The sequence below is a fragment of the Lycium barbarum genome, chromosome 12, assembly GCF_019175385.1.
Source record: "Lycium barbarum isolate Lr01 chromosome 12, ASM1917538v2, whole genome shotgun sequence".
Lineage (NCBI taxonomy): Eukaryota > Viridiplantae > Streptophyta > Magnoliopsida > Solanales > Solanaceae > Lycium > Lycium barbarum.
In genome coordinates, this window is record NC_083348.1 from 99821122 (window position 1) to 99846356 (window position 25235).

The window sequence follows — 25235 nt, forward strand, 5'->3', positions numbered from 1 at the left end:
AGTATATGTTTTTGGTTTGATCTGATTTTTTCTTCTTTGTTTTTCTAAACGCTCCTAGTCAGATTCAAGTTCAAATAAATTATGATTGCCATTTGTTGGTGAACATAAAAATAGTCATAATTTATGAACTCTCCAGACAACTGACAACTACTCTTTTAGTTTAGTCAGAGACCTGTATGTATATAATAACTATGAGTATGACAATTAAAGAACTAGTTGAAAGGATCTTTAATTTGTCTTAAATAATTACAATTGTTTAGTATTTGAATGAAATGAACCTGTTAAGAACAAAATGACTACTCATAATTCATATAACTGACTTCAACTAGTTTATTTTATCTTATTATTAAAAGACAAGCTCTTTAGTATTGGAATAAAAATGAACCCGAATAGAGCAATATAAATATGAAAATTTCGTTACTTGAGCAGAACAAATTTGAGACGAGACTTTATGATTGATTGACAGATATTGTAGTAAGATAGGAAAAATGGATTGCACATACTGTTGGGCAAGTTTAGTTTTTATCAATGACGATGAAGAGGAGACGTTTCAGTCAATCAAACACAATTATTCCATCAAAGAAAGGTGCATGTTTTTGCAAGGTCCCATTCAATTTTGGGACCTCCTAAGGGAAAACAGAATCTACAAAACCCAAAGATAGATGGACAAAAGATTAGGACAATGATATAAGACCTCACTCACTATTATCTCTGTGGCAAACAAAACTCAATGGGTGGGGGCCCAGCTACAATGATTAGCATTACTGATAATTGAAGGTCCCATTACTTCAAATCATCCACTGCTTTTCTCTTTGGTTTCTTTTGTGGGAGAACAGGGGCATTGAGGTGTAAAGAATGGATACAAGGAGCAGAAGCATAGTAGCATACTTACGTTAGATGCCAATCATATCCATATAAAACACTTCAGGACATTCGAGTCAAACAATGTACACAAAATGATCTTGTCCAAAATAGCAATCATTTTCAACTCTGATGGAAATCTTAAAATTTACATAATTCAATATAATAGTGATTCTTCACTGAAAAGGGCAAAAAAAAAAACAACCTTATGTATAACCAGAAGCAAGCAGCCTAAGAGCCTGTTTGGATGGGCTTAAAAAAAGCAGCTTATATTATTTTCAGCTTATAAGCTGCTTTAGATAAACTAAGCTAAACGGGCCCAATTAATTTTTTAGACTTATTTTAAGCACAAAATGACTTTAAGCTGACCAGCCAAACACTCAAAAAAGCTGAAAACAGCTTATAAGCAACTTATAAGCCAATCCAAACGGGCTCTAATATAATCATGTCTACGGCAGATGTTTTCGAGACGATTATTGAGATAATTTAGAGAGATACCTTATACTAAGTCAAAGTAACAGCATAGGATTTATTCAGAGGAAAATATGACAGCAGAATAAATCAAAATGAGTAGCACAACCCTCTCCAATATTAGTCGTCCAAAAGGCATTTAACTCATTAAACAACTTGGAAACTTGGTCAGGTGACCATGAACTTGTAAATCCAAAGGGTGTCAAAATCATTCAATGACCGGGCAGTATGAATATTCTTTTTCCACAAAATTATGCTGATAACAAGAACTTGATGCAGGAAAAGGGAAAAGGCACTCTATAATAGCCTGAACAAAAGCATGAATGGTCATTGTACAAAGCTGAGAAGCAAGAGGGCAAATGGTGGAAGGGGATCATTAAATCCCTGCTGCTTATAACTGCTTTGGTTCATCATGATTCATGACTACCTGAGAAAATACAAATTTCTAACTCCCAACTCTACAGGAAACTCCAAAAAGGCAAAGAAGAAACATTCAAGCAATTAAAAGACAAGAATAAAAAAATTTCTCCCGCATGCATTGAAGAAACATAGGGCCCAAAAGAATACAACTCAGACCTTTTCATTAATCTAAGATTCCTGCATCTTAGACTAGAAGCAGAAGGAGCAAAAAGCTACTAAATCAGCCTCCTCCAGCTTCATGCCTCGGCGTCTTCTGCAACAGACGGGAGTCCAGCTTCTTTAATAAAGGCAGGGTCAAGAAACTTAGCCACAAAAGCCCACAACTTATAGACATCATCGAAATTAGTGAGGAAGCCAAGTGAAGCAGTGACAACTTCGACTCTGACAAACCCACTTCTACCATCATACTTGCCATTCTCCATTGGTTTGCAAAGGGTAGTGTCATCAAGACTCAGAGACCGTTGCTGCTGTTTTGGGTTATCTAAGATCCGAATGTGACTTAGGATACCAATGCCCAGAGAGATACCATGTGACTCAGCCAGTTTCTGAACTATTTCAGGACTCACAAGACCCCTGTTTCTGTCTCGCACATTGAATGCAACAGCTGCACCCCTCTCATATTTGATTTTCGGACCATAGATGCGAACAAGTCGTGAACTGTCTTCCCCATTTGACCCAGGAAATCTTATCTGAAGCATCGAGGTAACTAACCAATTGATGAGATATCTTAGCCGGAGAGTAGTTTTATTGAGACCCAACATGTTGATGTGATCAAGATGCCGGCATGCTATCTCCGGCTCTCTCCTGTCTGAGTCTTGTCCATCATCATAGTCTCCATCACTAATGTAATCGTCATCATCCAGACTTGTCGTTGCTAACAATTCCCCAGGCTCAAGTGTATGGCTCAGACGAGCTTTACGGTTGTTGTCTTCCATGCTGAAGGAAACACGCCTTCCCCTGCTTCCAGGCTGATCAGCATCTTCTATACCGAAAAATCTACCACCTGCATATCTGTTTCCTTCTCTCCTTTCCAATAACCTGAATTCGCCTTCAGTTTCTCTTCTTATAGCACTCTCTTTAATTTCCGGGCATATCTCAGAAGCTGATCCATTACCAAGGGTTTGATGCCGAGAAATTGGAATTGAGTTGTCCAGACCAGAACCCTTGCTGGTCTCTGGTTCTTCCTCGATCTCTCTAAATTCTCTTGAAGCAAACTGGTCTTCTTCAGGAATCTCCTTGAAGTGATCAAATTCTTGAGACACTGACCGAACAGCAGCATCAAATGATAGGACATGGTTGTCTTCATGACGATCTGGATTCAACTCTCTGTCATACAATGGGCTGCTTGACATCTTTGAAGGCTTGGGAGATAGCCTTTTATTATTCTTCCTGCCAGCAAACCAAAACGGGGGTGCTGGAGAGGCAATCTTTTGTTTGTTAGATTGGCCAGCACCATCAGACCCCAAAGGACTCTGGCCCAAGTCAATCCACAACGAGTTATCAGATGACTCATCTTCGCTGAAGACTGGACTTCTCATTACCTCCCCAATAGAAATGCTTTCAGTCTCTTCAAATATCGTGCTTGCTCCATCCCTATCAGAGCTGTTGTCATGTTCCATCTCCGTGTCAAATACATCCCTAACCTGAGCAGAAGTGAATGCACCAGAAAAGGCTGGCAACTGAGATCCTGGCCGAGTTTCAGCATTAACTTCACTGTTCTCTCCGGCTTCATCATCCTCGGCCAATCCAGGGAAACCATCAATTGAATCACTCAAATACAATGGGAAAACGGGAGTAATTTTCACTATACCAGACCCAGCATGCCCAGACTGATTTTGAAGGCTTCCCATCACAGATTTTTTGATGAGTAGACATCCAAATCCAGTTGGGTCATAACCAAACACCCTGTAGAATGAAGTAATTATAAAGTCCGGTCGAAATAAAGACAACCCTAGAGAATCCATGTCTTTTGGACCCAAAGCACCAGCATCAAGCAACACATGCCAATTATTCTGTTGTGCCAGTGCCATCCACTGGTAAGAATACTTAGCACCAGTAACTCTAGATTGGACTGGAAAAACAAATAGACCAGTAGCTGAATCTTTCTTTCTCCTCTTTTTGTTCGAAATTTGCTTTCTCAAATCAGTCGAACATAATTTGAGGGTAGGCCATTTGAACCACGCACTGTAAACCTTGGCACCTTTCTCCCTAGCACACTGACCCATCCAGTTAACCGACTGACTCTCGTGATCAAACATAGTCAACAACTTCTTGTTAGTCTGGAAAGGGTATGATTCAGCTAACAACTTAAAAGCTGAGCCCCTACTAACAGTAAAAACAAGACCATATTCATTCTCAGGGATGTTCAAGTAATCCATTATTCGGGCCTTAATATCGTGTTCAACCGTCCCTTTCTCAGCACAACCATACAAAGCATGATTACTCAAATTGGCAGTAATCTCAGACAAGCTAAATGTAGATGACTCCCAATAATGAACACTCTGAAGAAATGAAAACAACCCAAATCCACAATAGTCAAGACATACCTTGGGTGCAGAACCAGTAAGGTGAGAGTACTCATCTGACCTCAACTCATCAATCTTCTCAGAGCTGTTGTACTTAGGATACATGGTCAAGAACTTGGAATAAGCTTCATCAAGCTCAGGTATCGAATCCTCAGATTCGAAAGTTCTCTCAGCAGCAAGAGCAGTGGCTTTAAGGAATTCTTTTTGAGCATGTAGCCTAGCGAGGGACCGGGATCGGCCCAACCCCTCATCTTGGTTCTGTGCTGAAAGGGAATCCACATCTTGGGATTTAACAAGTGACCCATTTTCAGATGCTTCTTCAAGAGCCTCCCTAAGCTTATGCTCTTGCAATTTTTTCAAAACAGATGGGTTTTTCTTGATCTCTTCATTGGTATGGTTAGAGTTAGAACCATTTCTTTTTCTGCTCTTTTTGTCCAAGATCAGTGAAGCACAGTGAGATATTGGCTTCCATAGTGAAAGATGCATTAGAGCTTTTTTCTTTGAGTGTTTTTCCCCCCCTTGTTCAAAAAAGAGTGACTGAACAAAGATTCAAGAAAGACAAAGAAATAGTTTTTAGCCCATCTAATCTAACACTAAACCCCAGAAAAAGAAAGGCTTAAGTCACAAACCCTAACTTCTGGAAAAGCAAAGGGAATCAAGCTAAAAGCATCCCTTAGAATCAAAACACTTTGCTTTCAAAAATCAAATGGCCTTAACTTAAGGAGGGAAAGTCTCAAAGCATTTGCTTTAACAAAAAACATTCAAACACAAAGACCAGATACCGGTATCCAAAAGAATTGATTAAAAATATACAGTATGGACCAGCTGAAAGAAACCCTAATTTTTTTTTTCCCCTTTCTAGAAGATTCACTTTAAAAAATTGAGACAACCCAAATAATCTTTGACTGAAACACTCAATCAATCAATTTTCAGGTTCTTGATTTGAGAAAGTCAAAGAACAAGAATATAAGAAATTCGTGTTGACATTTTAGGGATGGAAGAGAGAAAAGCAGAACACAAGATTAAGAAAACCAAGAAAGGAAGTTAAGATCCAAGACTTAAAGATTGGACTTTTGTAAAACCCCACAACGTCCAAATCGAAAGTCAACCAGTTGAATGAAATTGGAAGAAACCCCAAGTCCCAAAAGCAAGCAACAAAGCAGATCCCCAAGAAATGGACACTAAAAAAAAAAAAAGAAACCAAAGAGAAGAGATGTAGAAATTATGCCAAAGAAAGATTGAACAAGAAGAATCTACACCTCTAAAAAAAAAAAGAACTTCAGCTAGTACTCAATCAAAGACACCTGAAAGTAGAGTTGAGAAAAAAAAAAAATCACTCCCATATTATTATTATTATCTCTCACTAGGCTTATTTTTTTTCCTTTTTTTTCTTTGGGGGTTAAAGCCAATTAAAAGCAAACAATCTCAAAATGAAAGGTGCATTGATTGCAGTTCTGAGCCCAAAAGCATACCTCTATTGATTACACCAATGCTCTCTGTTTTCTCTCTCCTTGATTGACTCTATAATATGGCTGTATCTACACATTTGCATGTTGTAATTTACAACTTTCCCCTAACCAAAAAGTGTGAAATGATATTGACTTTCATATACACACAGCCCCACATACAGAGATAAGTTGGTGCTTCCCTCCTCTTTTATTTATTATTTTTACTGAATTAATAATTAATTAAGTTAAATGAAATGGGATAATATAAAATGTTTGGTTTTGATGTGGTGGTAACGTAGGGTCCACCCAATAGACATTTGCCTTTTAACGGTGATGGCTGAAGTCAAACAATCAGCTTAGCTTGTAAAAGCTGTTTTCTGTCTACTCCACTGTTTTCACAATCCACCAAATCTTCCTTTTTGAATACTAAGTTAGGCGTAAGAATAAAGAGTTAAAATTTTCTCAACTTACAATTTTAAGCGTAGATATATATTTATTCCATTATGCTACTTAAAATTCCATTAGGGGTCGTTTGGTACGAACGATAAACATAAATAATTTTGGGATAAGAATTTAACAATTTCTTTTCCCTGTTTTGGTTAGTAATCATGGGATAAGTTATCTCGAGATAAGGAAGAAATCTCTTTTTTTTTTTAAATTATCTAATGTATAATACTTTTAGTCCAACATACCAAACAATCAATAAAAAATAACTCCAAAATAATTAATCTCAGCATAACTTACCCCAACGTAATTAATCCCAACATAACTTATCCCAGCGTAATTTGTTTTTGAACCAAACGACCTCTAAATGTATAAGTATTTATCGGTTATCTGAAAAATAAGTTGAGCAATGAGTTGCATTAAATTAAAGCACATATTCATTGCGTTCTACTCGCTCCCTTTAAGAAACAATAATTGATATTGATTTGAAAACTTACAGAAATGACTATATAATTAGAGATGTTAACAACCCGTAGCTATGTTTTGTGTATTTACATTTCGTAGCTGATTTTGAGGTGTATTAGAATACAGTTTTTAGTTATATTCATAGCTAGATTTTAGATATCCCAAACGTGTATTTGAATACACTGCTTAGCCATATACATATGTATATAAATGAAACAAAAAACACATAAAATCAAAAATTCAATTCATTTGGCAAACATGCAGTCATAATACAATCAAAAGATGTATTTAGTCCTATACATATGTATATAAATACAGATACAATTGTATTCAGCTTTTGTAGTACGTAACTCAAATACATATATACAACTGTATATAGGTACGGAATTAAAATTGTAGCTACGAAATGTTATCTTAAATAGTACTCTCTCTGTCCCATAATAAGTGTCACCTTAGCAAAAAACACGCATATTAAGAAACCAATAATGCTATGTGAAGTTTACCAAATTACTTCTATATAATAAAAATAAATTACTTTTCCTCTTGATTAGATCATGCACAAGTAGTGAACGTTTTGACATTGGGAATCCAACAATACCAAATTACTATGTGTCTTTTCCAATCATCATTTAAATGTTACTTTAATTTGTCTTTTTGTCTAAGGGTAAAATTGAGAAAAAAAAACTAATCAATTTATGTCTTGGTTTCCTAAGATGACACTTATTATGGGACAATTTTTTTTGGCTAAAGTGACACTTATTATGGGAGGGAGTGAGTAGTTATTAACAATAAATACCTCTTAGAGTTAGCTATATCATATAAATTTTACTATGGATATTTTACCACAATACCTATATTAGTTGATGTTTAGTATTAGGTCTTGAAAAATGATTTGAGAAATAGGTAATTAATACTAAGAGTCAAACATCAAAACAAATTATGTTTTTCTCTTGATATGCTAAAAGTGACAAGTAACAGCGAAAATATATTTTTAATATAGTGGACAAGTAAACGCAAACGGATGGAGTAATTTATTTAGCAATTTAGGGATAATTTTTCTATATTTAAAAATAATTTAATTTTAAATTCACATTTTAATTTTATGAAATAATTCATAGTTACACAAATATCCAAAACTCGTTTTAAAGCAAGTTTTAAAATTCTTTTTTATTTCTAAAACTTTGCACAATCAAATAGTGCTATGTAAACTGAGACGAATAGAGTAACTTTTAATTTTACACTATCAATATATCAATGGAATTTATAGTGATAAATATGAGTTTAACTAAACTGGTCATTCTTGTCATGTACTATTAGACAGACATGTGTTGAACTAGTTATTGCGTCCTACATAACACGAATTCAGAATTTGAAATTAATCGAGTTATTGAGTTTTGACTTTTGAGTATCGACTAATTATAAAAAAATAAAATTCTGAATAAATATTTTGAAAAAAAAAAGTAAATTATTAAATTTAATTTTAATTCTATAAATATATATATATTAACTATTTTTAAAAGCGTTGAAGGGGTGGGGGGTTTAACGGCTCAAGATTGATTCTTGGTAAGAGAAAAAGGAAAAATTCAGGAACTGTGAGTCATTTCTGTTAACGTTTTATTCTTCCCTTTGTATTAAACAAATAATAAAAAGAAAGGTTGGAATTTTCTTTTTGTTCTTCTGGTTTCCATTGAATAAGTTTTTTCTTTTTGTTCTTCTGGTTTCCATTGAGTAAGTTTTACTTTTCTTTTCGTCTGACCACTAAAGTTGCTTCTTAAGGTTAAAAAGTGGAAATTTGACCATAACTGCAACAGTGCAACGCAATGTAAAAAGGGAAAACAAAAATAAAGCGCTCGTGCTATATACTCCATTAATTTTTCCTGCGACATAATATTGTTTGTTTACATCGTAAAATCATTTAGGATAGTTTTTCTTTAAATCGACAGCTTATAGTTATAATCACGTGTTTCAATTTTTCGCAGGACATATAGTTTTACAACATCCACAGTTAGAGAGGGAAAAAAATGCATCTGTAAGACGTGACAGCTTCAAAGCACAATGATAAGAACGAATAAAATAGGAGACTGAAATTATGTACATTTTTAACAAGAAAAAAACAAAATGATATCGTACAAAATCAGTATAAATATTTGGGGAGCGCCAAGTGGAGTGCTGGATTGTTCCACCTTTTTGTTTAGTTTATATATATCTAATCCAATTTTTTTAAGAAAACTATAAATCTAATTGAATCGAATCGAATCAGCATTTTGGTCAACCCTTCAAGCATCCTTGTTTTGGTTTTTTCAACTCAGAAAATTGTTGTTCCTGATGCAAATACAGACAGTTTAGATGCTGATATAATTCATTTTTTTGTGTTGGTGTTGGTTTGTGCATCTTCCAATGCTTGTCTTTTATGGTTGAAGAACCAAATAGCAACAATTGACAGATTTATGTTTGTGCTAGTAAAAATAGCAGATATCTAATAAAATATTGTTACCGTATACGAATTGATCCAAATATTACTGTTACTGAAAAAGGAATCAGATATATATTAGCAGCGCCATTCAACGTTAGACTGATAAAAGCAAAAGATAAGGTGTTTGTTTGTTTTTACCATTATGAAATCAAATCATAATTTTGGTTCTTTCGGTTCAAATGTTGTCTCACCATCTTTCACTTTAATAAAAAGACTTTGACAAGTATGGTATCTCAAGGGACAATCTTTAGTTACTGAAAGCAATAATTCATTAGTTTCAATATTACTCCCTCCATCCCATAATAAGTGTTATATTAGCCAAAAACACGCATATTAAGAAACCATAGATGAAGTGTAAAGTTTACCAAATTACCCTTATATAAAAATTTTACTTTTTCCACTCTTGATGATTAGATCATGCACAAGTAGTTCATCTTTTGACATTGGGAATCCAACCATCATCATTTAGAGTACTACTACTTTTTTTGCCTCTTACTAATTTTATCTTCCACATGCCAAAATTTTCATTTTCACATGAAATCCAAATTTGACATTGTGAATCCAACTTTTGGCCTTGAATAAAGAAACTTGTCATTTTTTGTCAAAGGACAGAGATGGAAAAAACTAGTCAATATATGCATTGATATCCTAAGGTGACACATTTTATGAGACAAAAATATTTAGTTAAGGTGACACTTATTATGAGACGGAGGGAATACTATATTACAAGTAGCTGCTGCAGGCTTTCCAAGTGTTGATTAGCATGTCGAACTAAAATAAAGCTAAATACAAGAGGATCCTTTAGCTTTATTGGAAGTACTGATTTTATTGGATTTCTTGTTAATAAATTTATTTCCAAAAAGAAAGGTGAACAAAAATCACGTGGAACCTTTAAAAATTACTTAGTACAGTTATCAGTCAATATTCATATGCTTCTTTAATTGAGGAGCTGGTGGATATACGATTCCTGTTGGCAAAAGCTGACAAACAAACAGTTCGTAGTGAAAGTTAAGATAGACTAGTGAAAAAGAAAAAATTAACTGCTGGAGGTAACATTAATTAGATAGAATCTTCAAATAATTAAGACAAACTACTGCGGCAATGTAATGTAGATACTTTTACCTTTTAATCATTTGGAGGATGCTCAATTTGATGTTTGAGGTATGCCAAACAGCCAAAATTAATTGAAAAAAGAAGGGCGAGGACTTGGTCAAACAAGATTTTTGCATTTTATATTGGCATAATGCATAAATAAGCAGTTAAACGTGGCCTCCGCCGGCAAGTATGCCCTTCAACTTTTGGTGTGCATTAGTAGGCACCTCAATTTGTCTCCACTTTGTCAGTTGAACATTTCAACTTAAAAAATGATCATCTAGACACTCCAAAATCGATGTGTCACGTCAGCATTTATGTTTAAGTGTTCAACAAATTGAGGTACCTACTTGTGCGCACCAAAAGTTGGAGGTGTACTTGCTAGCTGAGGCCAAGTTTGAGTTCCTGTTTATGTATTATGCCTTTTATATCTATTCTTTTTTGAAATAACGGCTTCTTATTATTACTAGTGCTTTAGTCTGAATTCTTGAAGGGAAAATGATGAAAAACTACGTCTGAACTATTTGAAATACAGTCACACCTCTATAACAGCATTTGCATATGACATCACCTCTCTATAACAATCAAGTTTTTTCGAAACCAATTTTTTATGTTATATTTTACTTCTCTATATTAGCACTTTACCTTTAATAGTAACGATCAACTTTATAACAGTATGCTCTTTGTAAAACTACCCCTCATATAACAACTATCTTCCATTTTTGGTAATATAATAATTAAATATCTTTATCAAAATAGAACATCTATTGTTACTTGGAGTGGGATATATAGAAGATTCAACGGGTTAACTCTTAGATTCTCCTCATGAGAAAGCAATTGGATACCCGTTTGTTGTAAGTTTAGGCGCAAATCTTCGTCAATTCAAGTGTTATATCATCAGTAAAAGATTTGAATACGAAACAAGCTATAATTATAAATTTCTTCCATCAATCTTGAAAGAATTTAATTTTCAAGTAGTTTTAAAGTGTATGGCTTAGAACTTAAAACTTTATTCATTCAGTTATGAATTTATTAAAATTGCATTAACTTTTTTAATGTTTAGTTAGTGAGGTATGTATATCTTTGAGATACAAAATTTAAATAATTTGTTATTTTTTATAGCGTTCAAAATTAAAAATTAGATTTTATGAATCGTTTTTGCCTATAACAGCCAACTATTATCTAAATGTCAAATGTTGTAATAGTTGTATAACAGTCATTCTCTGTAACATCAAAAAAATCGAAGATGCTGTTATTGAGAGGTTTGACTGTAGATCAATTTTAGCTTTCTTTATGGTTTTTACTCAAAATGGCCTCGCCGTTACAGTTTTGGCTCAAAAATGCCTCCCAACTAGCCAAATAGCTAAAAAATATCTTTCCTACTAACTGTTACTCCAAAAACAAGGGAGAATGAGTCAATTTTGCCTTTGAACTATTCGAACGGGGTAATTTCGTCTTTTATTTAAAGTTCGGGACAAGTGTCTTGATTGTAAAGACCTGAGCAAAAATCTTATATTGGAGATTATGAAAATGCTTTGACTATTTTAAATTATAATTTATATACAATGCCAATTTTATGTTTTATATAAATTTTCATTATTAGCATTAATTTTTCAACTAAATATTTACCCTATCTATTATGCCGACGCTCGATTGAAACTTGGGATGACTTAAACTTACAACAAGTAACATATCATACCAAGGTATAAATGAATTTGATTTCTTTTATCACATCGTTTTTAGCGTGAGTAAAATTAATTCATTATTACTGATGTAGAAAAATAAAATTTTAAATTATTATATATATTTGTTTTTTATTTGTTAAAATAGGAAGCGTTTTATACTACTTATTTTCTTATACTGTTATTATACAAACAAAAATTAAAAGAAGAAGGGATAAATTACCCAACTTAGAATAGTCCAACGGAAAAAATAATTTTCCTTTGTTTTGGAGTATCTGTAAGTAGGAAGGGTATTTTTAAACTATTTGGCTAGTTGAAGAGCATTTTTGAGCAAGAAAAAACATAACGAAGAAGACATATTTTTAGCCAAAAACATAACAGATGGTAAAATTGATCTATTTCGAATGATTTAGGGGTGTTTTTGACAATTTTTTCCCATTTATCTCAGCTACCATGTTAATAATAACTTAGTGAAAAACAAAACACTTTGCTTCCTTTATTTTCCTCCCGTTCTTTGTTTTTATATTGCACGGATCGTATATTTTTTCTTGGCTATCACATTTAAGTGACTTACAACATATCATCTGAAAGAGTTTAATCCTGTTAATTAAGCTGGTCCAACTCTTTTAATCTTTAAATTGTGACAGAACGATTGAATTGGATATATATCTTCATTAACGCTGAGAATTAATATAGGCACAGCACAAAAAGATGCCATTATTTATCTGAAGGAGATTAAAATAATAACAGTTTAACAGATGGTATACAATTTAACTGCGTGCACTTTGGATTCTCTTGTCCTGGATAGTCGGAGTTTGGGTGCAGTGCACGATACCCAAAATTTGGCACTAATAAGATTAAAAGGACCAAATTGACTACAATTTTTACTCCATTATATTGTGGACCATAATTGACATTTCTTTCTTTTGACTTTTTCAACACAGTCAATTACTAGGTACAACATCAAACAAAATGCTGCACATGTTGTTAGTTATTTGCCTTTGGCTCCCTTGAAACTTCCTATATGTCTTTACATGCCTTTGAATTTGACTTGACCATTCCAAATTCACCTCACTCCTTCTGTTTCATTTTTTTTGGGGCCAATACTTATACTTTATTTTGTTTGTAACCCTTAATTTTTCCAGCTTAACATTTGAAATAAAGTGATTCTCTTGGCTCAAATTTAGGAGGAAAAAATGAATGTGGGATGGAGGAATGTGTGCTCCAACTAACAAATGGGCAATGGCAATAACTAGGGCCAAGGGGGTAGGCTACAAAATTTTTTGGACTGATTACACTATGACAGACACATTTAATGCAAACGCAATCTTTTTTCCAAGCTGTCCTTCTTAGTTGTTGGAGTTGTTGGAATGACTAAGAGCCCGTTTGGATTGGCTTATAAGTTGCTAATAAGTTGCTTATAAGCTGTTTTCAGTTTTTTTGAGTGTTTGACTGACCATCTTAAAGTCATTTTGTGCTTAAAATAAGCTCAAAAAAATAATTGGGCTCATTTGACTTAGCTTATCTAAAGCAGCTTATAAGCTGAAAACAGCTTATAAGCCAAAAAAAATAAGTTAGACTACCCAACTTATTTTTTTTAGCTTATAAGCTGTTTGCAGCTTATAGGCATAAGTCCTCCAAACAGGCTCTAAATTAAATTTGTTGTTTCTCTTTTTTCACCTTGTGTGGAATCTCCACTTCGTTCTAAAAGTTCCCAAGTCAAATTAGTTCAAGAAAAAAGCCATCAAGCTTTTTTTAAAAGTGAATCCCATTTTCTTGAAATGCATGAACTATCTTTATGTGGTACGATCTACACTTGGCATGTCTTTTTTTCTTTTTCTTTTTTTACGGTCATTCAAAAAGAGTAGTGCTCGTCTCTCTGTTTTTTTCTTTTTTCATATACCTTTTTTCTTCGATATGGTGTTTTATCTTCTCTATTTTGAATAAACAAGGGGATTGTAATTCTCTTTCTTTGAAGTTACATCGTTATTGTAGTCTTCGTAGAGGGCAAACATTTAATGCAAATGTTTGGTTTTCGAAAACAAGATGAAACCATGTTGACATATCGAAAGTCACGAACCTCTTTTTTTTTTTGAAATCATAGTTAGTGTTGTGTATCAAAACTATGACAATGGAAAGAAAAAAATAATTATATGCACGCATGTTTCTATCAAATCAATGAATATATATTTTCATTTTTATGTTAAATTAAATTCTTTATTTGTTTGGTGTAAATATCTTGTGCAAATAATAAAGTAATTAATGCGCTGCCAACAACAGATATATCAAATGCAAAATCTTAACCTGATCCACGCAGTCAAACACCAAATACCACTTGCTCTTTGAAAATTTATATCAATTGACTATAAAGAATTGATCTTTCTCCTCATGAAAGGTTATGGGATCAATCCCTTCAATCCTTCTTAGTTTGGAATGTCGCAATATAAACGAAATATTCTTCTTAGCAATTTTATTAGCTTACCCTAACGAAGGAAATAAAGCACTCAGTAACCTTTTCACCTATTATATATTTCACGACCAAAAGCTTGGTGTAAATATTGAATGCAAGTATTTAGACACACATATTAATAGCTCAATATGAAACTATGATTGAATGAAATATATATTTTTTCTTGTCAAATTAGAAATTTTAGTAATTGAGGTTACATATAATTAATGAGAGCTCGAAAGTAATTTTTCCAAGAAAGAGACTGGACCGCACCACCGTGAAATTAGAACTATGTTTTGTCTAAACAATGGGAGCGGGACAGACCCATTTTTAGGCAAATAATGTATCTTTGTCTATTGATGATGCAGTCCCTTTCTGTATAAATTAATTAACTTTTTACTAAACGTGATGCAGTTGACTATATTATGCGCATGCAATTTTTTATCTTCATTAATATAGTAATAAAGTGGAATTTTCATTTGTGAGTGCAACTGCAAAACAATGTTACGTAAAGAGTAAACTAATCGTAAAACACTTTGATTTTCTACATATCTCCAAACATCAAATTTTCCAATTTTTTAGACTCTTTTCTTATTTCCTCACTCAATCTCTCATGGAAAAAAAAGAGAAGTTCAGGCCAAATTAAATATCTATAAATGAACCCACTTTTACAAATATGTTTTATCGCGTATTTAAAAGTAAAAATAATCGAAAATTCTAGTCTCTTTGCATTTTGTCATTGGCCATATTCTATTTCTCCTTTCCACACCCCTTCAACTGGAGAGGGGAATATTGATTATTCTTAGACAAATGTGAGGAGATAAAAAGTAAAGTTTGTTAGGTACATAAAAAAATAATTAAATGTCGACTTTAGTATAAACTATTCTAAATTAAAATAAAAAAATAAAACTATTCTAACTTCAAAACCCTCTGATCGAAGTCATCTTAAAGCTACTCCCAAGGAACTCTAAACATTATTTTCAATCGAGAAAACAATAATTTTCGTATGCATAATTACATTTGAAAAGCTATGTTTGAAAGGAAAATATGATGATTTCCTTTCTCGTTCTGGGGAGAGGACGTAGCTTATGTCTCTTTCAATTCCTAATTTTGCCCTTTAAAAAGTGATAGTGCGCTCTTTAAAGTGATATTATTATTATTATCAAGAGCTTTTCTTTCCCGCAACTTCCTCACATTGCTTTGCCAATTTAATTTCCACCAACAACAAATTCTAGCCTTTTATATTCTTTTCCCCCCCAAACTTTTTCTTTTCCCCTTTTTTCTTTTACTTTATTTCTTGGGGAAATACAAGCTTACTGTGAGTCCTACATTTGAAAATCTTCACAGCTATAGATTGAAATATGAGTTGTGAGCTAGTCCTGCATTTGAAAAGCTTCACAAGTCACAACTCACAACCTTAGAATTCTCAATTCTTTGTTAGACTAAGAGTTATTAATCATATTAAAGCAATAAGCTAAGTCTAATAAGAAACTTAAACATGTTAACTAACTGATCAACGAGTCAACAAAGAGTCAAACACATTGATTGAAGAGTTAAATATGGGGTTACTTTTTTTATTAACTAAGGGCCATAAATCAATAACGCATTCCTCAAACCATAATGCGGAAAAGTGAATAGAAAATGGTAATATACTCTACTTGATAAATAAGGATTTTGAGCTTGTGGGTTTATTATCTGGTCATTTAATTAGATCAATCAATAAAATAATCATTCAAACTAACTTTGTATTTATGTGAAGTTATTCATGAAATATCTTTTAGTACTAATGTGAAAAACTGACCAATTTTGAAAGTTCTAGCAAGAAAATTAAAGCAATATGGTTTTAAAACAACCCAACACGCACAAAGGGTTTAAACTTTAGGACAAGGATTTAAGCCTATGTAAACCGAAAATAAAGGTTAATATATTGTGCAGGTTATGTATTCTTATTGTACAGTTAATTAATTCTAATATTATGGACAACTATATATTAAACTGGGTTTGTTGTTGTTGTTGTATGAACAACTATTGCAGTTATCTTTAGCTAACATAATAATGTGCATAGGTTATACGAAAATTATTCAATAAGAAGCTTTTTGCATGAATTACTCCTAATAGTAGGGGTTACGTAAGTAATCATCAATTGAAAGAACACTCAAACTTCTTATAAAGAAGGATTAGTCACAAATTCACAATGCATGAGTAGATAGGATGATACTTTATGAAAGCAACTCCTTTGGGGTATTTCTTTAATCCCTTAAGTCTTTTGACTTCTAAATATCAATTCTACTGTGTTTTGTTTTGTAAACTCACATAATTTATTGAGAATTTATGGAGACGGACGGAGTAAATTTGCAGACGTTTTAGAAGGGGAAATTTTGACACTTCACATATTTATGGAGTTTGAAAAACATATCAATAAGGTAATTGCCTCTTGTCACATGAACTGAGTAAATATTGTGTTTGAAATTCATAAAAGGCCCTTGAATTAAGGCCTATGTAAGTCACATGTTCTCAATGAATTGAACAAATAATGTCATAGATCTGAAATCAAACATGAACAGTTTAGAATAGAGATATGGTCGCAACTTATCCTATTTAGAAAGGATTTACCTAATATACCATGACAATAAATTTTTTTGTTACATTATCAGTGAATTCAACAAGTAATAGCAGGGTAACCTATCTCATTTTCAAGTTACTAACCCAATTTTTTATGGACAATTACCTTTATTTATCATTTTGTTAATGTGATAGTGTAAAGAAAAATTTCCGTGTATAAATGTTTAATTATTTTAGAAAACCAATTTCGCAATTTACTTGAGACTTGTGGAGGGAAGTGATGAATAAGTTGATATGCCACGTTATCATTTTTTTGCACGCATTGTTCTTCAAAGGCGCTGGTCTTTAATTTTTGTCATTCGCTTAAAAAAATGGCCGAAAATATCTCAAAATTTTGGGTTCGAATCTCCGCTCAGTCCAAAAAAAAAAAAAATCGCAAGGCAAGGTTGCCTTTAAAGTATGCCTTGAGGCAAAAGCTGCAAGACAGATTTTTTTTATTTTTTTATTCTGTTGGAATTCTACAAAAGTTTTGCCTTAAGACCACCCCCAAATAAGGACAATCGTGCAAATTGCCCTTTTGGTTAAGCGGACCTGTTCCTGGAGTAGCCCACGTTCTGGGCTTAGCCAAAAACTTTGTCTTGGTCACTTAAGCTGGGCTACTAACTACTTGGAGTTGAACAAATTATAGTCTCATGTTTTGCCTCATATGATTTATTGTATAAAAAGTTGTTTAATCATCACGTAAAGCACTGAACAAAGAGCTGACTAACTAAATATTGCCTCGATTTAGTGCTTCTACAAGCTCCTTTTAAATTTTCTATCAACCGTAAAAGTTCTGGTAGAAGAGTACTATGACTTTGATCCACCTCAAAAGCAGATTTCATATTGGTTCCATTACTTCAGTTAAAAAGTTCTGCAAAAAGAAACCCTTACAGAGGGTTATATATCACATTTAGCAAAAACCACCAGCCACCTAGACCATTGTTCACTGTCACAATGTGTTCACAATGAATATGCTTTACCATTGAACGCCGTAACCTGTTTCAGGTGCAAAAGAGTATCCCAGCATTTGTCATCCACGAAGTTGTTATGCTTCCACATTGCTTCTTCCACGTCTCTGCCTTAGTCTTCCAGCTATGCTATCAACAACTTGTGCAGCAACTTGACAAGGCTTCTTCTTCGACTTTGAACTTGCTTGTGGTGCAACCATACCATCACAGTTTTTGTCACCCGAGACACAAGTGCCTTCCTCCTTTTCTTCTTTTGATTGCATTTTTCCAATATCAAATTCATTACCAAGTTCTGACTCGCCTTTGTAAACATCATTCAATTCAGTAAGCACAGCTGCACTTGAAGTCAATGCACTGCCAACCAGCACGGTATTTTTTTCTGGCGCAACCATACCATCACAGTTTTTGTCAAATGAGACACAAGTGCCGTCCTCTTTTTCTTCTTTTGATTGCATTTTCCCAGCATCAAACTCATAACCAAGTTGTGACTCGCCTTTGTCGCCATCATTCATCTCAGTAAGCACAGCTGCACTTGAAGTCAATGCACTGCCAACCAGCTCGGTATTTCCTTCTGGCGCGATCATACCATCACAGTTTTTGTCATCTGAGACATAAGTGCTGTCCTCTTTTTCTTCTTTTGATTGCATTTTCCCAACATCAAACTCATAACCAAGTTGTGACTCGCCTTTGTAGCCATCATTCACTTCAGCAAGCACAGCTGCACTTGAAGTCAATGCACTGCCTACCAGCTCAGCATTTTCATTTCCTGGTTTGTTGTCTGCTGAGAAGTTCCCTACTTTGTTGCATGAGAGCACAGGATTTGTACCACTGTTTTCAGTGTCATGTTTCAGTAGTAATAAAGGTTCAACACTTGACTCCGCAGCAAAAGCAGGCTTCAGTGAGGGCTCTGTGCTACTTTCTAGTGCTATATTTTGCTCATTGGGATCATACTCCACTGTTTTCACCTCGGTTTGAGTAGTCATAACCAGTCCCTGAGAGTCGCTGTTATACTTGCAAAGTTCCTCGTCTTTCGTTGTACTTTCCATATCTGAGAAAGGTAGCGATCTTTTTGCAGACACTGGTGGTGCTGAGTTGTTCTCAGAACTGACACTAGCTCGATGGGTTTGAATAAGATAATGTGCAACAGACTTATAACCCAGTCTTGCTATCTGGATTAGTTGAACAATCAAGAGTTTGAGAATGGAAGAGAAGGGAAAAAAGGAAACGACATGATAAAGAGATTGAAAGAACAGAAAAATATTTGGTAGCATGAAATTCTTATAACTATTACCTTCCTATAAAGAGCGCCAGTAGGTGCCCAACCTTTTGCTTGCCGGCACAAGCTGCAGTTGCAAATTCCTCGACAAGGTGGACAAATCCAGTCTGGATTCCTTTTCGCTTCAAGTACATGTTCTCCATATCTGCATCGCGTAATTCAATAACACAATGAGCAAGAGGCTGCAGATATTCAAATTGAAAGAAGAAAGTGACTTGAAGCCGTTTGTTCCACCCTGCTACACCGCTGGGCTGGGTAAAGGGGGATTATCCCGACCAACATTTCTAAAACAAACTAACAAGTTCTGAAGTTCCCCTCTAATGAAAAAAATACAGATGCATAGTCCTGCAAATCTTGTAAATGGAGATATACAGAACTATATGATAAAACAACTAAAAAGTTCTGAAGTTCTCTTCTAATTAGATTACATATGCATCATCCTGTAGGTCTTATTATAATCTGCAGATCTTGTATAAAGGGAGATGCTCCAAGCCTCCAACCAGTATCTGAGAATCTATCTTGCAATTTTTCTAATTACACGACTAAAATAAAAGCTGGTCACAGTAGGATATTTGCATCCAGATGCACACCAGGAGCTGCATTATAAGGGAATTCAAAAGTACGAAGAGTGAAAGTTGATCTTGTAATTCCGTCTTAGAGAACTCCAAGCTGCGTGTTTAAGGAAGAAATTTCTTAACTAATTCTTATTGGCTTGAACACATACAACTTCACAACATAGATATATATGGTGCACGGAGACGGGAGATCAGTACAACTGGTTAAATGAGAGGTCAATAAATGCATATTCTCAAAGCAGATTGATAAAGCTCAGCAGGACCAAATATACAGCCAATTGAGTGAGATAGTAGTTTCATCATCAAGTGGCATAGAAAGACAAACATGGACATATAGATAAAATACATTACTCGATGAAATTGTATTGGTTATAGACGTTTTTGTTTATTTGAGAAGTTTGGCATATTGAGAGCATAAAAATGGTTAACATTAGAAGATATCTAAATTTTGATATACATGATATTCTACCTCATATACAAGCAATCTCCACAAAATTGTCCTTGAACCATTTGGCATTTGCTGCAATGAGTACGCTGACCAAGAGTTTTCTGTCTGCAGAAAGAAGGTGAAGAACCACATGGTTAACTTGGTATATTCATCCAGGGAAACTGTACTGAATGAAGACATACATGAGAAATGAACGAAAATGTGTCATGATTTTGTTCCTCCTTCAAAGAAAGGATTTGTTGCAAACATCACTTGATTCATCAGAATAGAGAAAGCAGTACTGACTCCTTGCGTATTTGAAAATATCACGGCTCAATAAAATAATTGAGATAGGCTAATAAATCCAATAATGTACCCCTCAAAATAAAAATTTACGCAGTTTCCAATGTTAAGACAATGAGAAATTTGATTGAGGTAATTTCATAGATCATTTCAAGTCCATTCATATTTATCTCCTCATTTTTCATTATTTTGCCAATGTCACCTATAGTTTGCAAAGATATCAAGTACTACCTTAGTGTCTAGCAAGTAGGCAATCTGACAGCAACTGAAGAAATTAATAGACAGCTACACAACGCAATTCATTTACCCAGTTTGCTTTCCCTAATTGTTTATTATTTTTCTAGCGGGAAATTTCAACTTGTTTACATAATTAACTCCGACATCATGCAGAATTGGCAGCATCAAAGAATTAACCGAAACAAGTAAAAAGTTAGATATTTGCGTTTTCAAGTGTAAAACTCAATGTAGTGTTTTCCAAGGGATCAGATGTAGGTCCAGTGAACTAAGTCAATGTGGGCCAGTGTAACTAACAGCTAGCTTATAGGTACAACATGAAGCAAGAATTTACTGAAGTTACTAGGTTCCCCTACTGAAGGTAATGTCTGCAGCCAGGCTGATGAAAATCAGTTTATATAAAGCAAGCAAATTTATAACAAAAATATCTTCTTACCGACATTGATGACAAGTTTTTCCATTGATCGGATCATAGATTCGCTTCCCATCATTTCCATATCCATCCACAAAAAAAGTCCAGCTCAAATCAGTGTTACCCAACAATTTCTCATGTTCTTCTGTGTAAATCTCTGGCTTTGACCCTTCCTCCCTCAACAAATGATGCCCACCTTCCAAAGATTTATCAATCTTTGACAGATGCACCTCTGAATAGCTAACTGGTGTCCCATTCTGCAGCCTAAATTCCCAAGCAAACAAGAATAAGGCATTAGAATTCCAACATGTCCATCTTCTTCTTCATTTAAGTGCAGAGCAGAAATGAAAACCTAGAAAACAAGAAAATAGGAGCAAATAGTTGAACATGCTCCCCTTACATCCAGTAAACCTCGGAGAAGAACAACTGATCTCAAGTCAGTAAATGCAGAGAGGAGGAAAACATTTTATGGAAAAATAGTTTTCAATTTTCTTAAGTTCCTTAAAAATGAGGAAAATGACTTCCTTAATGGAAGTAGGGAAAACAAGTTTCATAAGTGACATACCAAGTTCATTGTCTCCTCACCACTCCTTGACCATCCCACCCCAACCCCGCCACCCCCCCCCCCAACTCCCCACCTATCCTACCCCATATTATTTTGCTAGATTACATATAAATGCTCTTGGGATAATACTTTTTTGCTTCGTTACCAAACACTAGAAAACAAGTAAGAAACCTACTTGTTTTCAAAGAGAGCATTTTCCACCATACCAAACACACCCTAAATCTAAATCATTTTTCTTGTCTACCATTACACCTCTGAAACAATATGTCAATTAAATGAGATCATTTTTTTACAATGGAAAAATTCCTGTTTTAAGCTTCAAACTTGATGGATACTAGGGCACCCTTTCAACCCTTGTCAACTTAAACACCAAAATTAATTCACAACATGACTCGAACACTGTGACGTGTACCTACCACACATAATGGTCAAAAACACACCCGAAGTACCACTTTTTTTCTAGTTTCAAACCCCAATTATCAGATGTTCTTTTTTCCTACCTGATATGTATTAAAACACACATCAACTATCAGTTGTTCCCTTTTACCACCTGATAAGGTTAAAGAGTTTTTTCCTACCAGATAAGGTTTAGGATTTTTTCCTAACTAATAGTTGAGGTGTGTTTTAATACATATATGGCCAGATGGAAAAAAGGAACATCTGATAGTTAGAGCGTGAAACTCGCAAAATAGCAAATAGTTCAGGTGTGTTGTGGACCATTATCTCGAACATTCTATCAAAAAGCAGTGGGTATGCCCACATCAGTATAAAAGAAATAGTGGAGTATACCTAGAAGAGCGACGAGATGGTCCAGAAGAAGGCTGCAAAGGAGAGATACGCTGAGGGGTTTTCCTAACAGTGGGTTTCCTAGTAGACTTAAGTTTGAGTGATATGTCAAAAATCCCTAACTTTTCCATTCTTTCTAGATTTTCTTTGATTCTTTTTTCCCTCAACTGTTCATACTCGGAGTTTTTCTGGGTGTTGCCGTCGTCCACATTGTCAATGTTCATCGGAGCAGCTCTCTTCCTGCCAAGTATACCCATTTTTGCAGCTTCCAACGGTCAAAAAAAATGTATTGTAGAGAGAGATAACAAGGCCGTACACTGTCGTGTTATGCACCCAATGGCAATAAGTAGGGAGGGAAATTCAAGCTCTGCTGCTACTAAATTACCGTTTTCTCCTTGTTTAGTGGACGCCAGCACCAGCGCACTCACTAACTATTTAATTCGCTTTTAATTATTTTATGTACTCCATGTAGCAATGTTATCATTATTATTATTATTATTAGGCTTAATGCACATGAAGTCTCCTAAATTTATCTTTTTTTTTTCATTTTGACACTTTAATTAAGTGTTATTTTTATTAAATCTCTAAACTCGTCATCAAGTGTATTTATCAAACCCTCTAATCTGATTTTTATTAGAAGCAAAAAATAAATTGGGGTAATAAAGGTAAAGTAATATTTTAGACGTGTGGTAAGCTATTCTTTAGGTCATGGATGTGTTATTTTCTGCTGATTCTGTTCTTTCACTGTCAGCTTAATTAAGAGCTTACTTTTTTTTTTCCCTCTCAATTACTGTTAATCTTAGCTAAAAAATGACATAATTAAATTAGAATATATATTAGCATGTTGCTATATTGAAAATAGAATACTATGTAAGTCAGATTGTATTTGATAAATAGACTTGAAGACGATTTCAGGAGTTCAATAGGAACAACACTTAGTTGAGGTGCCAAAATAAAAAAATAAAAGTAACAAGTTGAGGGGTTGCATATGCATTAATTAAGCCTTATTATTATACAGTTAAAAGACAAAAATGTATGAAAAAATCACACGAAACTTACAAAGTTGGAAGTTTTCAATTTCTCTTTTGTATCATGATCTAACTTCCCTTTGTGGACTCATTGGATTGACATTGATTGACCCGCGATTTATGCTAGCTGAGCTTTAGCTTGAGTGATCAGAGTAAATTTATTTAACTTTTCTAATAATAATGATGATAATACCCAAAAATAGAATAGAGGACGTTTAGTTTTCCCGACTTATTTAGCTAGACGCACTTGATTATGGGAAAGAATTGGTAACTAGCCATTTTAAACGCCTGACATCAAATATTAACTGTTATTTCAAAAGCTATCACTAACATTTACCACTTTTATTACTAACATTTAACCAACAAAAAAAAAAAACATTTACCACTTCTTTGACATGGAAATTTTTTTGGACAAAAATACTTCCAATTACAAAGCTGAACAACTCCAATGACCGGTTCATGGACTTCAAAAATTTGCTAGACTTTCAAACCTAATAAATGAATTATGGGGTTCAGACCTTTGTAAGTTCAAATCCAATAAACGATTCATGGGGGTCAAAAAAAATTTAGAGTTTCAAATTAGAGAAACGAATCATGGGTTCAAACATAAGAAAGGATCCACGAGATTAACATTTTTATAAGTTCAGACCCACGTAATAATAATTCATAAGGTTCAAGCATTTGCTGGACTTTCAAAACCAAGGAACAATTCATTTGGTTCAAAACTTCAAAATTTATAAGTTAAAACTCATAGAACGCTTCATGGAGTTCATTTTTATTTTTATTTTTTGGAGTTTTAAACCCAATGAACCATTCATGAAGTTCAAACCTTTATACGTTCAGATCAAAGAAATAATTTATGGGGTTCAAACCTTTATAAGTTCTTCCGTATTTTAAGTAAGAGTATTTTTGTTAAAATTTTATTTTTGAATTAATATTTCATTATTACTTTTCCAATAGTGACTAAAAATTTAGGAAAAACAACACAAAATACCTCTAAAATGCAAAATATTTACCCCTTTCATGCCCCTCCTAAACTAATTTCGCTTTTACCCATCCCAAACCGAAAATATTTACCAGAATACCCTCTTGCCCAAAATCCTTCCTCCATGATACCATCACATGGTATCACGAAGAACTAAAAGAAGGATTGAAGCAGTCCTCCATGATACCATCTCAGTATATTTATATACCATGATGGTATCATGGAGGACTAAGAGAGTGTCTCATTGAAAGACTGAAGAAATTCTCCAAGATACCATCTCAGTATATGGCATAAATTATGATGGTATCACGGAAGATTAAGGAGTGTCTCATTGAAGGGTTGAAGCAATCCTCCATGATACCATCTCAATATATGCATATAAGATGATGATGTTATAGAGTTTGTTTGAAGAGAATGTGTTTTTTGAATAAATAAACACGATCCTCTATGATACTATGTCAGTATATTATATATACCATATGAGTTTCAAAAAGGTTTGATGAGTGGTTTTGAAGAAATGAAAAGAGTCTTCTGTGATATCACCATGATATATAAGAGACAGGGTGATACCATATTAGTATCATAATTTTGGAGGCATTTCGAGTAAATAGTTTTGGGGCCATGAAAATAAATGAGTATGGCTGATAATTATTTTGTTTTTGGGGCCATCTACGCTCTTTCCCCAAAAACTAATAGCATGCCTAAAAACTTAGGCCAGAGTACTATATTGTGATGGATCATT

The 25235-nt window shown here is 34.0% G+C and overlaps 2 protein-coding genes across 2 annotated transcripts; both read right to left on the reverse strand.

The window, feature by feature from the left end:
- Positions 1 to 1606: 1606 nt before the first annotated feature.
- LOC132623865 (uncharacterized) lies at positions 1607 to 5929 on the reverse strand. The gene is made up of 2 exons (XM_060338672.1): positions 5750 to 5929; positions 1607 to 4814 (listed from the first exon to the last, which is right to left on the reverse strand). Exon 2 carries the CDS (start codon positions 4761 to 4763, stop codon positions 1989 to 1991), a length of 2775 nt encoding a protein of 924 aa, XP_060194655.1. The 5' UTR covers positions 4764 to 4814; positions 5750 to 5929; the 3' UTR covers positions 1607 to 1988.
- An 11819-nt stretch (positions 5930 to 17748) lies between these two features.
- LOC132621974 (uncharacterized) lies at positions 17749 to 22870 on the reverse strand. Its single transcript, XM_060336479.1, has 5 exons — positions 22484 to 22870; positions 21154 to 21393; positions 20223 to 20306; positions 19194 to 19323; positions 17749 to 19071 (listed from the first exon to the last, which is right to left on the reverse strand). The coding sequence occupies exons 1-5, from the start codon at positions 22735 to 22737 to the stop codon at positions 17980 to 17982; spliced, it is 1800 nt and encodes a 599-aa protein (XP_060192462.1). The 5' UTR covers positions 22738 to 22870; the 3' UTR covers positions 17749 to 17979.
- Positions 22871 to 25235: the final 2365 nt, after the last annotated feature.